General features: G+C 43.8%; 1 protein-coding gene across 4 annotated transcripts in view; it reads left to right on the top strand.

Annotated features, from left to right (window-relative positions):
• The window catches only part of TMEM135 (transmembrane protein 135), a 221081-nt gene that overhangs the window by 130769 nt on the left and 75889 nt on the right, over window positions 1–14423 (top strand). For all 4 annotated transcript variants that reach the window (XM_054974255.1, XM_054974253.1, XM_054974256.1 and 1 more), the window contains exon 6: window positions 11536–11582. In XM_054974255.1, the coding sequence (XP_054830230.1) occupies window positions 11536–11582 (47 nt within the window). The remainder of the gene's footprint in view (window positions 1–11535; window positions 11583–14423) is intronic.

Here is a 14423-nt window from a genome sequence, read left to right as displayed (position 1 = left end):
ATGGGGCAAGTGCCACATTTTGAAATGGTGTTTAGAAGAGCCACAGGTGGTGAGTCAAAGAGCCAGATGTGGCTCCTGAGCCACTGAGTGAGTATCACTGAGTTATAGTAACGTGTCCATAGGTTACATAGCAGGACACAGAGTGGCCTTGCTTTCCTGATTCATGGGAGATGTTTTTATTATTTCATTGTTGTTCCTAAAGCAAACCTTTGCCCAGGTCTTGCACAACCAAGTTCAGTACCCTGTGAGTAGCAGACAGTTTCATAATCAAAGGTAAATCTGGTCATGCTGGGAAACTGAAGAGGAAGGAATTGGCTAAGGCAAAACCGCCTTAGCCAATTCCTTCGTTTATTTCCTGACTTTGAGAAATTACCAAAGATAAAAGTGGAAGAATCCCGAGTGTGTTGCAAATTTCATTTCCCCAAATATATTTCCTATGTTGAGTAATTTCTTGTACCATATTTTATTCACGTTAGCTAGGTGGACGAAATGGCCACAGGGTGTATGAAAATGAATACCGAGAGATGAATTGATGTTAAAAGGCAAAAGTGCTTAGGCGTTGAATAAGTGTGTATAAAGAATAACTGCTTTTACATCTAGGCCAGTCTATATATAGATACAAACATCCTAAGATTTTCTGGACTCCCATGTATTATACCAAGAGCAAGTCTGTTAATGATAGAATGTTTTGGAGGTCTTTCATTCATAGGGTCACCATAGCTCGGATGCAATTTAACAGCGCATAGCACATGTACACATACATATATTATATACTTTTCAGTATAAACCTTTTCCGTAATCTGGGACTGAATTTTGATTTTAAGTGAACACGAATAAATTTAAGTGAATGAATCAGCCTACGCTGTAAACCTGAGAAAGGTTCTGTCTGTGGGGTTTTGATCAAATGCTGTTCTAAATATTCTTTTCCCTAACCCCTTATCTTACTTTTTTTTTTTTTTGAAAAAGTCAATTAAACAATTATAGAAATGAACATGATGAAGGTCGGATCAAGCCTTTCATGCAAAGGTCAAGAAGCTCTGGCGAATTGTCTCTTGAGTATCTCCTTTCTCTCCACATACTGTAGAACAGTATGTGAAATACTGGACACCAGCCTGACTGTTGATCTTAAGAAGTCCAAAGAAGCTTGACGATTCTTACAGGGCAAACCCCTGTTAGCCATAGGCAACACGCACAAAAACATTTGCTCCAATTCTGTTGCTCTTAAAGGGTTTTGAGACAGTTGAGAAGATGGATAAAGTGAAAAGTACTTAAGAATTTTGACTTGTGTACAAACACATTTCACGGGCATATCTCTTTCCCCCCCACCAGCTCTTTGAAATTTAAAGCTAATGAATTTTGAATGCTGCTCCTGTACATAGCGTACTTTTCTTGTTTTTGTTTTTTTAATATATACTCTCTAGGACAGAAGCAGTCACATTTGTGAATCAAGAAACATGTTCAGGCCTGGTACAGTGCTGTTAATCTGTTACCCATTTTGATTACTGGCATGGGAGATTCTTAGCGTTTAAGTGTTTAGGCTATGATGCAGCACTCTGCCGTTCCAATCCCACTACTGCCATGAGCTCGGCAGGTGGCCCTGGGAAAGCCACAAATCAGATTCCCAAAAACCAGGAGTCTTAGGGACTTTCTGGTCAAGGCTGATTTGAAAGAGACCACCATTAATAGATTTTCTAGACCAGGACACTTTAAGTATCTGAACTGTTCAGTCTTCCGACTGGCTCTTTTTACTGCAAAAGTCCAAGTCCCACAGGGACGAGGACTGTATACTCTGCATCACCGAACTGACTCTGAGAATGTAGTTTACATGATCATTTGTCCGTGTCATCTGGCATATACAGTACAAGACCCATTAAGGTGCGTGTTCTGGAACACATTCCCCGCATTCGGAACAAGACATGTGAAGCACCAATGGCTGAACATTTTCTTAATCAGAATGGTCAAACTGACGATTTCAAATTTTTGGTTTGATTTCAATATAAATCCCACAAATTTGATAAAACAGACATGACTAGTTCATCGTCGTTCTTCTGTGCGTCCACACATGGGGACTGCGCAGGCACAGGCCAGCCGCTTTCTTGAGTTCCAGAGGGGCCGTTGCTCACGAGCCTATAGCAGCTGTTTCCCGCCGAAACGGTCATGTGCCCTAACGGTGACCAATGGCCCCTTCCCTCACTTCTCTTCTTGCCACTGCTAGGAGAAGGATGTCCGCTTCTTAGCTCCGTGCTTGATATCAGACTGACTTAATTCTGGCTTTGGACTTGGATCGTTTGTGGCTTAATGGGTTTTTTCCTGCCGATTTGGACTCTGTCTTCGACCTTGGTGTGTATTGACTTGGCCTGTTTGATGACGCGTTTTCTCTGTTTCCTTACGATGGCTTCGAAGGCCCTCTTTAAACACTGTACGCAGTGTCATACTAAGATAACTCACACTGATGGTCATGATTTATGTTTGTTCTGCCTTGGAGATTCTGGCAAGATTTGCCAGAAGTTTACCTCGAAGGCGAGGCAAGAGAGGGCTCAGCATTTGAGAGCTTCCTTGTGGCAAAGGGTGTTAGATAGTGGAGAAGTGCCTTGACCCCCTTCGGCAAAAGAGTCAGCACCTCTGTCAGCCCTGAAAGTGGCTCGAGCAAGTTCAACTGACCGACATTCTAGAGCAGGCTCGGTGGTGTCGACGAAATTGACTCCAAGATCGGATCCAGTGGGGAAGTCAACTTCGAAGTCAGATCCGACTGGAAAAAAATCTAGCTCAAAGAGGCCATCGGATCTGAGAGCTGCTTCAGAGCCTCCACCAAAGAAGCCGAAGAGGTCGAAGCATCGATAGGCTTCGAGTTCTAAACACCTGTCATGGCCCAGTCTGAGAGTGAGGTCTCCTCTGGAGGAGAGGAGCCTCGTGTAGCCAGCCAGGACTCCTCAGGAGAAGAAGAGTTCTGTATAGCCAGCCCTAGCCCTGACTCAGCAGAAGCCGGCAATCAGGAGCAGCAGCTGCTGGCTGATCAAAGCCTATGGCCAGCAGCTGAGACACCAGCACCTTCTAGCCCCAATACCACGGGGGAAGCTCAGCCAGGAACTTCCACAGGGGAGGCTCAGTCAGGGACTGCCTGCACCACAGGGGAAGCCCAGCCAGAGGCTGCCACCCCACCAGGTTCACCCACACCTAGAGAGCGCCACAGACAGCGCCAGAGACTGGAACTGCAGGAGAGACGGTGCAGTGCTCATCTCCTGAGCCGATGCCAGCTGCTGGAGAGCGATGATGAGTAGCATCAGGATGGAGCCCCAGCAGCTGGCTGAAAACCATGCCTGGCTATAAAAACCAGCCAGGAGTGACAGCCAGGCGTGGAAGCAACGTGTCTACTGCCTGCAACCACTCCGTGTTCCTTGCCCGTGCCTGCTTTTGGATGACCTTGGATTGTACCTGACCTTGCTCTTGGACTCTGGACTCACTTCTGGCGTTATCTCATGCTCTGACCACCGGTTTGATCTGGCTTTTGCTCTTGGAACTCCCCTCAGACTCTGGCATTAAGGTTTGGACTTGAACCACCCTGCTTGGGCTGGCCCAGCCCGTGACAACACCACTCTCGATCTTCACAGTCTGAATTTAATAATGATGTGGTGGTGGTGTCTCCGCGTACTCCTTCCCCTCATCTGAACTCACCTGATCAATCCCTATCGGAAGTTGAATTGCCGGATCTGTGTGTGGTTCCCCCTACTAAAGTGCCAAGTGATACTACATCTGGAACCGAGGTCGTACAAGTGCCTCCTACGGATCCGGGCTCAGGAGATCCATCCATGTGTTGGGTTCAAGGTTGGTCTGCGAGGGGTACATCACTGGCCCCATCCCATCGAGGCAGGCATGATTCCTCAGATCAGGAGATTGTGGAACCGAGACAGTCCCTCGCTATACAGCACCATTATGCTTGCTGTATCCCGGCTGTATACCACTGTCAATGGAAGGGAGCACCTTCAGACTGTGAGTGGCCGGGTCTGAGACGGGCGACATCGAGGGGACAAGGGTGGTTGCCACCACCTTTTCCGGATGAGGTGTTATCATGCCCCACTTCTGAGGGTAGAGACGTTTGGTTTGATTTCAATATAAATCCCATAAATATGATAAAACGGACATGACTAGATCTTTGTTACAATTGGAAGTACATCTTATTTTCAAATTCAGTACTGTTACACCAAATGTGTTGAATCAAACAACCCTAGCAACCCTAGGATCAAAGGAACGGAAGGCAGAACTCTGCTCCTAACAGTTAGGGGAATCGTCCAGATCCGTATGTAGGGTTGCCAGCTCCAAGTAGGGAAATTCCTGGAGATTTTGGGGGTGGAGCCTGGGGAGGGGCCTCAGCAGAGTATAATTCCATCGAGTCCACCCTCCAAAGCAGCTATTTTCTCCAGGGGAACTGATCTCTGTTGGCTGGAGATCAGTTGTAATGCTGGGAGCTCTCCAGCCACCACCGGGAGGATGGCAACCCTACCCATATGTGATGCGGTGCAAGGGATGCAATTTGAACACTCATGAAGCTGCCTTTACTGTATCAGACCATTGGTCCATCCAGGTCAGTATTGTTAGCCCAAAAGGGCCCCACCCACCCCTGGCCCAATTAAGGAGAAGGCAGGCGGGGTGGAAGGAGTACAGAAAGTCCTTATTGCAATACAGGGAGGAACAGGTTCTTAACACAAAGAAGTTACCTCAAGTTCCTCACAGTAAACAAAGCTGCCACCCCTTTTATACCCTGAGGGTGGTCTATTCCATGTATGGTAATCTAAGCTAATAGGCCTACTTCTGTGGTGCGATATGAAATTCAAGGCACATGTGTGTCTAAAGAATTAAACAAGTTAAGTTGATCACATGTCCTCTGGCTCCACCTGTGATCAATATTTTCCTCTAGGAGCACTAGGCCAGACTAGGCCCAAAATCAGATATGTGCCATCAGTATTGTCTACTCAGACTGGCAGTGGGTCTCCAGGGTTTCAGGTGGAGGTCTATCACATCACCTACCACCTGATCCTTTTAGCTGGCGATGTCGGGGATTGATCCTGGGACCTTCCGCGTGCCAAGGAGTCGCTCTGCCATTGAGCCGTGGCCCTTCCCTGTATGGAATCAGCAGAAATCTTTCTCCTCTTACTGTTGGATGAGTGGAAGTGTCCTTCTAGTCACACAGTGGCGGCTTGAATGCAATCCATCTCTTAGCACCACACACAGTACATAGATTGAATTTTCCCCATAGAGGGGCAGCAAGATAATTACAAAATGGAAAATATCCAGGGAGGCTGAGGGGGCCCAGCACATAGAAGCCATTACACCTTTTCAGGAGAAGTCCAACAGAATCTTAGTGAATTAACCCACAGAGAGCTGTAAAAACAAACTCCACCTCTGGCCATGACTGCTGTTAGACAAACAACACAATGCAGAAAGCTCCCACATTAACAGCTTTGTTTTCATGTGCTGGCAAATTCATTGGGATTGGGCCATCTGTGGCTCTAGGCTGCCTTCCACTTTTCACTTTCTGCTGCTATAGAGCTTTTGAGGCCTGTGTTTCAAAATCCTTGTCCAGCGGCACCTTACCGAGCAACAAGATTTTCAGGAGATAAGCTTTTGAGAGTCAAAGCTCCCTTCTTCCAATATCTCGATTTCAAAATCTGTATCACTTTAGAACTTCTCTTCTATTTACTTTTAGACCCCTGCATTCTTCTGCGTCTCGTGGGGCGAGAACAACAACTGACATGGAAAACTGACACACGCTGGCAGTGTTTAATATCCTGGGCTTAAAAAAAACACACCCATAAAGTTATTCAAAATATTGGAAGCGCGAAAGCTCATTTTCTGAAGAGTGGCTGTGTTTTTGTTGATCTCTCTTGTCATTTTTATCACCATTTTAATAAACTTACAGTCGTGTTCTGTATTTCTCGCTGTCCCCTCACCCCTCTGTGCCTGAAGAATATATGGGTGTCCCCCCCTCCCCTTTTAAGCATCCAGTGCTGAGGTGCTCTGGCCCTGTTAGTGATATCCAAAACAGCTGTTCCACGATAAACCCAAAGCAGCTGCATGGGAGTATGTGAAAAAAAAAAATTAAGAAGAAATTTAGCCACCTCATGTTCCTAAAACTTGAGCTTGCATTCGCCACATTTTCTGCTAGGGCAGCAATTTGCAGACATTAAAATTCCTTTGTATTGCGTATTGAAAAAGCGCATACCTCGAGCAGCTAGAAAGTAATTGGTTCATTGTGGAAAGGTCTAGGCCGAGCTTTTTGCAAGGGCTACTTTTAGAAGCTAAGAATCCCGCTGACTCCGAAGCCCCCCTCAGGTGTTTGAGTGTAACTGCTGGCAAAGTCCACTTTCCCACAGTTTTGGGAGGCCCTTGGTAGCTGGAACAAAAAAGGTGAACAGCTGGTAAGCAAACCCTTCAAGGAGTGGGCAGATCCCAGTGATAGCCAGTGACAAATTGTCCAGGGGAGACAAGAGCAGTAGATGTTAAAGCTTGAGATGGACTCTCTGGGATCATTTGATTCTGGAAATGATGCTTTTGTCCTTGCTTGAACTGCCTTTGACCAGCTTTCCAAATAGTGTCATAGGGAATTCATGCCTGACTTCCAGGGTTCCTAGTAGGGCTGCCAGCCTCCAGGTAGTGGCTGGAGATCTCCCGGAATTACAACTGGTCTCCAGGCCACAGAGATCAGTTCACCTGGAGAAAATGGCTACTTTGGGGGGTGGACTCTATGGAATTATGCCATGCCAAGGTCCTTTCCCTCCCCAAACCCCACTTTCTCCAGGTTTCTCCAGGTTTCACTCCCCAGATCTCCAGGAATTTCCCAACTTGGAGCTGGCAACCCTAGTTCCTAGTCTGGATGTTTTGTTGGTCTTTCTGGCACCTGGGTTTGTATTTTTGTTTTAATACTACAGATTAACATGGCTACCCTTGCTGAAACTCGTTTGGATCCCATGGCATCTGGTGCCTCCATACTGCCCAGATACTGCCCCTTTGTTTCCATATGCCTCTGTATTTCTCTCCCCTCAAAAGGCACCTGCATGCATATGCTTTCATTCTGGACAGGAGGTTGTATCCTGCCAAGTTTGATGCAAGAGGGCAGAGTGGTTCCTTTCGATCCTTGAAAAACGAGGCCAATGATGGTGGGACCCAGGTGGACAATGAGGTAGGCCTGCGTTGTGGAGGGGAATCAGGTGACATTGCCCACCTTTTCCTTCTGGCACAGGGTTGCCAACTCTGGGTTGAGAAATTCATGGAGATTTGGGGAAAGAGCCTGGGGAAGGTGCGGTTTGGGGAAGGAAGGGAACTCTGCAGGGATGTGATACCATAGAGTTTGTCCTTTAAAGCTGCAGTTTTCTCCAGAGGACCTGATCTCTGCAGTCTGGAGATCAGCTGTAATTCTGGAGGACCTCTAGGCTCCATCTGAAGGTTGGCACCCCTATTCTGGAACCAATAAACAAGTTACTAGTTTCCAGCTCTGAGTATGTATGTACACCGTGCTTGTAGTACGTTTAATGAAAAGTACAATGAGTACTAGTCCTTGGAAATTAGAACAGGATGTGCTAGTATGTTTTTTTTTAAAGTTACATGTAGGAAATAACAGGAAAATTATAAAGGGGGGTTCTAAGTGTTGTCATTAGCACAGATTTTAATTTGGTTACAATTCATTAAAATGTTTGTAAGTCAGGCTTCTATTTTGAATAGCTCTTATCTTTGAAGAGTTCATTTGTGAGAAGCTACTTGACTAACATGCAAAACTTTCACTGCTAGGAAAATTCTGCACAAAATGTTGTGCATCAGGCCAGAGGTGTTTGATTAAAAATTAACCCATTGCTATATCGTTTAACCTTTTATTCCACTGTAAATCCATTATAGAAGAGTGAACAATAGTTTGTGCCTTTGTGCAAAAAATGAAAAAAAATAAAAGAATAGGCAACATCTAATGAAACTCTGTGTAGAAAAAGCAAATAGTAGAAAAACATTCCCAAAGTATACATCACTTGTTCAAAATATGGTTGCAGTCCACTCCAGGGTGTGTTTTCTCAGAAATTAGACCTGCTGCGTTCATTGGGGTTTACTCCCAGGTAAGTTCATGTAGGGTTGCAGTCTTAGCCTTAGTCCTGGATGTCACTGTTTGTACAGCTGGAAGATTTCAAGTTCTATATGCTGCACAGCTCCATTTGTTGACCTTCTGACATCAATCAACTGTGAATGGGTCATGGAAAAGAAAAAAACCGGAGTAGAATTCCAACAGAGTGTAGGTTAATTTAAAGCTTTAGTTTCCTCAGAATACACAAGGACGCTTTCAGATGGTATAAACTCTATTTGTCTTTAAAAAAAGAGAAAAGCTGGAAGTGTTTTCAAAGCAAACTTTCTGATGTGAAGCACTTTTTCTTGCTTCTTTCTAGACTCTCTTTTAGTTACAAAACTGTACATGGATGTAGTCATATTATTGGGAGTTGTTTTTTTTAACCTCAGGATTGTAACAGAGCAAATACAATAGAAGAGGGCTTCTGTGTGTGTGATTGTTCTTTGATTGGAATAAGTCCTTGGCCACCAGAGAAGGCTGCTTTAACATCAAATATGGGGGTAAATATCGGACACGCTCTGTGGCTTACAAGCTTTATACAGGTTTAGGGACCACCTCTGAAGGAAGTTCTGCACTTTACATGGCAGAGTTGCTTCTACAGCATCTGCTGTGTATCTTGTGGTGAACACTTTGACATTTGAAGAGGAGTTACATAACCATAAACATGTGGACGTGTGCCAGAATGCCACACGTTTTCTGACCCTTTCTTTCGAAGCCCAGGGAGATAATTTCTGGTTGGGGTAATTGGCATGATGGAAGTTAATCCCTTCCCTTCTCTAGCACTGAGGTCTCCCAGGGCCTCCGGTGTCTGCTTTTTGCAGCTCAGCTATGTATCTGGGAATCTGAAAACCACGGATCTGACCTCTCGCCATGCTAACGTTTAGGTGGGTAGCTGTGTTGGTGTGAAGAAGAACAGCAGGATTTGAGTCCATTGGCACCTTAGAGGCCAACAAGTTTTTCAGAGTGTAAGCTTTCAATTTAGGGAGCTCTGACTCTTGACAGCATACATACTAAAGTGTCACAGCTATAAATGGGGGCATGTCTTTTTGCTTACCTTTGAAATATGACCAGGATCCACAGAACTCTACAGTTAATTCCACACACCCAAGAAGGCTTTTGGTTTTGTGGCTGTTCTGGAATAGCTGCTCCTTACCCTGACCCCACTACGCCACATGGTAAACTACTTTTAAGATAAGCAGGATTTTCAAAAGCAGTTTATAATGTAACATAGAGGTCTGCAGTTCAAAGAATAAAGATGAATTCCATGTTCACACCTTCGTTGGCCGATGTTTAAAGCAACTCTTTGGATCCCATCGGTTATGAAGTTGCTACTAGAAGCTGGCATAGTGATGTGGGATGTATCAGGCGTGTGAAAAAGGATTGGTTGTTGCCTCTTTGTGTCCCTGAGAAAGTATGGCGGTCCTGGTCACTTAAAATTTTTTAAGTAATCACATCAGAAGTTTCGTATCAGTTTTTGTCTAACAAGAAACTCTATAAGTGTAATACACTCCTAGAGAATTACATCTTTTTTTTCAGACTGACCTCTTACTTGTCCTAAAACAAGGTTACCTTGAGGTTGTGATGCCTTTAGAGTGTGTTGTACTCATTGTTCAAGCCAAGCACCCTGCTGAGAAGAGTTTGTTTTGTAGAGCTGGTAAACATCAAAGGTTAGATTGTGAACACACTCGTCCCTGCAGGTGACCTCAAATATTGTACAGGCATTTAAAATGGTTTCTTGCTTCTTGTGGACTATGCAAATAATACCAACGGTTCTGTGCCCCTTTTATGTGTTTTGGGCAGGGAATGGTAAATTAAAATCCAACAGAGCATTTTGCGTAATATATATATATATATATATATATATATATATATATATATATATATATATATATATATATATATATATATATATATCAGTGGAGTAAACCTGTCCTCTGTGCAGTCTTTATCTAATCATATGCTCCCAAGTTGGCTGTTCATAATCAAAAAGACCTTGTAGTATGTTGAGCTGCTGCCAATTGCACCCACTGCCAGAAAAATAAAATTGTTATCTTGAACCGACACGCTGTGATGCAACCAAGGCAGCGTACTTTGGAAATTATGTTTGGACCCGTGCCAGTAGGTAGCGAGAGGAACACGTGGAGAAGGCAGCAGGTAGTCCCCAACAGTGTTTATGTATGTAACTGTAGTTTCATGAACCGCTGAGATGAGAGAGTGTTAGCTCCCCATGTGGATGCTTCCGTAGACTTGCTAGTTATCACTAGATCCCAAACCTGGCAGATACATCAAATACATATTGATTGAGACTGGGGGTTAGTGTGGGAGAAATCTAATCTTAAGAGATTTAACTTGGATGTCCAGTACGTGCTGCTGGGTGGTCGCCCAATATTTACAGTATGCTTCGTCTGCTACTAATCCTTTCTAAGGGTGGGAGTTCATAATTACTACTTTTCGTTGTCGTCAGCAATGGGCTAATCTGATGTCTTTGCCGTTCCCCCTGTTTACACATGGCAAGTTCCCTTGTTAACAATTGGGCACTTGGGAGAAAAGTCCCATGGTCACACTTGACCAAGAGGATATCATGGTTACATCTCAGTTTTTGATCCTTTTGGAGTTCTACCTCCAGACACTTCAGCATTCTGGTACCTGCTCCCCAAAAGTGCCCCATCTTTCATCTTTTCTTTTTGCCCAGAGTGCTCCCTCTTACGTGTCCCCCACCCCCATTCATTCTTATGTTGCTCTGCTGCTATTTACATTGAAACAGGGGCAAAAGGATGAATGTTCCCATTCACCCGGTGATGGGGCCTCGCAAGATGATTATCCTATTCAGAAAGATATACGTTCATTGATAAGTGTTCATACATTTCTATCTTACCTTTCCTACGGTGAGCCTAGGGCAACATACATGGCTCTGCCCTCCCCTATTTTATCCTCACGGCAGTCCAGAGGGAGGCTACAATCAGAAAGAGAGGGAGATTCCCCCCCCTCCCCCATGGTTGCCCAATGAACTTCATGACTAAGGGGGAATTAGATGCTCCATTGAACATTATGATGCGAGAGATTCCTGTTTTACAGAATGATAATGGCTTGAATTTTTAGTTCTCTAACAATTGTGAACTAAAAGGGGGTTAAAATTAAATGTTCACTATTCACATTTTGCAACTCTTTTAGAATAACTAGAAGTTTTCTTCAGTTGCACATCAGACTGCATTCATAGTGGTTGGCTCAAAACTAGAGATAACTCTAAATCCTTAAAGTCTCTTGCTACCTTATTTAAGGCTTCCAGAGCCTGAGATCAATTTAACAACAACAACAATAACAACATTCAATTTATACACTGCCCTTCAGGACAACTTAATGGCCACTCAGAGTGTTTACAGTTTAGATGCAGTTGTTGGTATCCTTTTCTGACATGATGTTCTTTTTCTTTTTTGTAGGTCCTTTTGTTCTGCATCACAGCTGCTCTGTTTATGTTCTTTTTCAGGTATGTTACCTACATTTTTTCTCACACTTTATATTAAAAGATTGGGTGACGTAGAAACTGTCTTAAAAATTCTTAGTAGGACTTACTGCTGAATACAAAATTTCAGAATTGTCTTGAGATCTTACCATGCAACATGTCCGGTCAGAGAGAGAGAGTTCAAAGTGTAAAGGGGGCATTCTGAAATAGACCCTTATTAATTTCATTTAGTTTCATTTAAACAAATATAGTACCTAATATACATATGTGGACTTCTACATACTATTGCGATTTGAAAACTAATAAATCCCATTTCTAAAAGGCATAACAAGGACTCCCAAATATGTCAGAGGTTAGGAAAAGTTATAGTATAAAGATTTTTTTTGAGTGTGAGTCTGTTCAAGATAATGAATGCTTTACAGCCATAGTTTGAGTGTCACTTGTGCTTTCTGCCTTAGTTATCTTGAATCATTTTTCACAGGGGGAAAAAATAATCCTGATCCTTACAAGTTAATAAAAGAATACAAGAGCTAATAAAGAAAGTAATAAATGGGATTATTTCTGTAGGCTTCACTCCACAACAACCCAACTAAAATGCTGTTCATTTCAGAAATGCTGCAAAACATACTGCGCTGGATACTAGAAAATATTCTGAGTTCATGTCTGCACTTGTCCCGATGTTCATGCTGAGTTCTGAGGTCATGTATCACTTATTTTGGAGTCATGGGCATTTTAAATCTTTTTGTACAGTCCTTCCCCTGTTCAGAAAGACTGTATCCTTGGGTTGTTTTGTCTAGTAATATCTTCCACGGGAAGCTGACTCTATCTTGCTTTGCCATTCTCCGCAATAATACAGCACGAAACTACACGTTATCATGGCAAATGTGTTTTTTAACAAATCTGAGAAGATAGCATGATGGTTTTTTGGATGAGGCCCACTTTGGGTGGGGGGGATCAGCAAACTCTTCTCCTACATACCTGCCAATTTTCCACTGCAAATGCTTCTAAAGTTGGTCCCCTCATCCTGATTTCCTCCTGGTTTTGAAGGAAGTTGGAAGAGAAAGTAGCCTAATCCGGAGAGGGGGAACTATTTCCAGGAGAGAAGTTACGGGTAGGGGAAAGTTTAAGCAACATGTAGTTGGGAACTCTGTGTGTTCTCATAATGTGTAGCTTGGTTAGTCTACATCTCAGAATATGATAGCTACCATTGGGATGATGTAAACACACTTTTGCCCTGACCTGGATAGCCCAAGTGAGCCCGACCTTGTCAGACGTCAGAAGCTAAGTAGGGTCAGCCTTGGTTACTAATTGGATGGGAGACCTCCAAGGAAGACCGGGACTGCAGAGGCAGGCAATGGCAAACCACCTCTGTTAGTCTCTTGCCATAAAAAACCCAGCAGAGGTCGCCATAACTCAACTCTGACTTGAGGGCTCTCTCTACCACCAAACACACTTCTAGATCTAAAATATACTTTAATATACCCTAGCATCTTATATACTAACTGCAGTTTGGTCTCCTTACTTAATACTGTCCCACCTTTCCAAATGTTCATGGCAGCTTACAAAACAGATATTAAATTAATATTACAAGTGACAAAAGAGCTGTAATGGCAGCATTCCTTCGCACTCAGTACTGACCTCACAACATGTCACTACGAGTTTACCCTTTTTGACACCAGGCTCTTCCAAATGACCTGCTTTGGGAGAGGTTATTTAGAAATCCATTTCTGTTTTTATTAGAAGCCCTTTTAAATCGACCTCTGTTCATGTAGTAAGAAATAATAATATACCGGGGTTAACTCTTTATGAACCTCTGTCCCTGAATGTTCCTTAAGTCCCTTCGTGCATGATCCATTTGAAGGCTGTGCCCTAGCAGACATGTCTAGGTTCACACTGAGTTTGCTGAATATGACTAACTCTAGGCCCAAATCAAGATTCTGCAATCTAAATGAGTAGTTGTGCATTCCTGCAGTGTAGAGTTGCTCCAGTCTAAGCCCACTGATGTCTATAGACAAAGATTGGTGTGACTTTGCATAGGACTGCAGTGTTAAAATGGCCCTGTACTGTTTTGACTCATCACTTCTGAATACCAGTGCCAGGAGGCAACGTCAGAGGAAGGTCTCTGCCTCTATACCCTGCTGTTGGCTCTCCATAGTAACCGGTTAGCCACTGTATGAGATAGGATGCTGGCCTGGTCCAGCAGGCCTTATCTTCTTATGTTTTTATTGATGCCTACTTTCCCTGCAGGAGCCCCGTGGCGCAGAGTGGTAAGCTGCAGTACTGCAGCCCAAGCTCTGCTCACGACCTGAGTTCAATCCTGGCGGAAGCCGGGTTCAGGTAGCCAGCTCAAGGTTGACTCAGACTTCCATCCTTCCGAGTTCGGTAAAACGAGTGGCCAGTTTCCTGGGGGTAAAGTGTTGATGACTGGGGAAGGCAGTGGCAAACCACCCCATAAAAAGTCTACCAAGAAAACGTTGGGATGCGACGTCCCCTCCATGGGTCAGTAATGATTCAGTGCTTGCACAGGGGACTGCCTTTATCTTTTTTACTTTCCTTAAATTGTTTCATTAAGTCCACTGTTCTTGTTATTGTTGTTTCTTCTTCTTCTCTTCCTCCTCTTGCTAAAATAAACATGACTTCTTAACTTCTGGAGTTAAGATCTTTCTGCATGAAGCATCAGTAGCTGCCTGAATTCCTTGGCTGTGACTTCCACAGATGACTGTAAAAAAAAAAGCCTTGTGTGTTTGTTTTTAATAATTCCAGTCATAAAACCATTTGTGAAGGCTAGCCAAGAATATTCTCTGTGTGCGCCTGGGGAGGAGGCTGGGGAAATGATTTTGAAAAGCATTATTTCCCCATGTAGCC

The sequence above is a fragment of the Eublepharis macularius genome, chromosome 3 (genome assembly GCF_028583425.1).
Source record: "Eublepharis macularius isolate TG4126 chromosome 3, MPM_Emac_v1.0, whole genome shotgun sequence".
NCBI lineage: Eukaryota > Metazoa > Chordata > Lepidosauria > Squamata > Eublepharidae > Eublepharis > Eublepharis macularius.
Note: the sequence above shows the minus strand (reverse complement) of the source record. Positions and strands in the feature narration are given on the sequence as shown.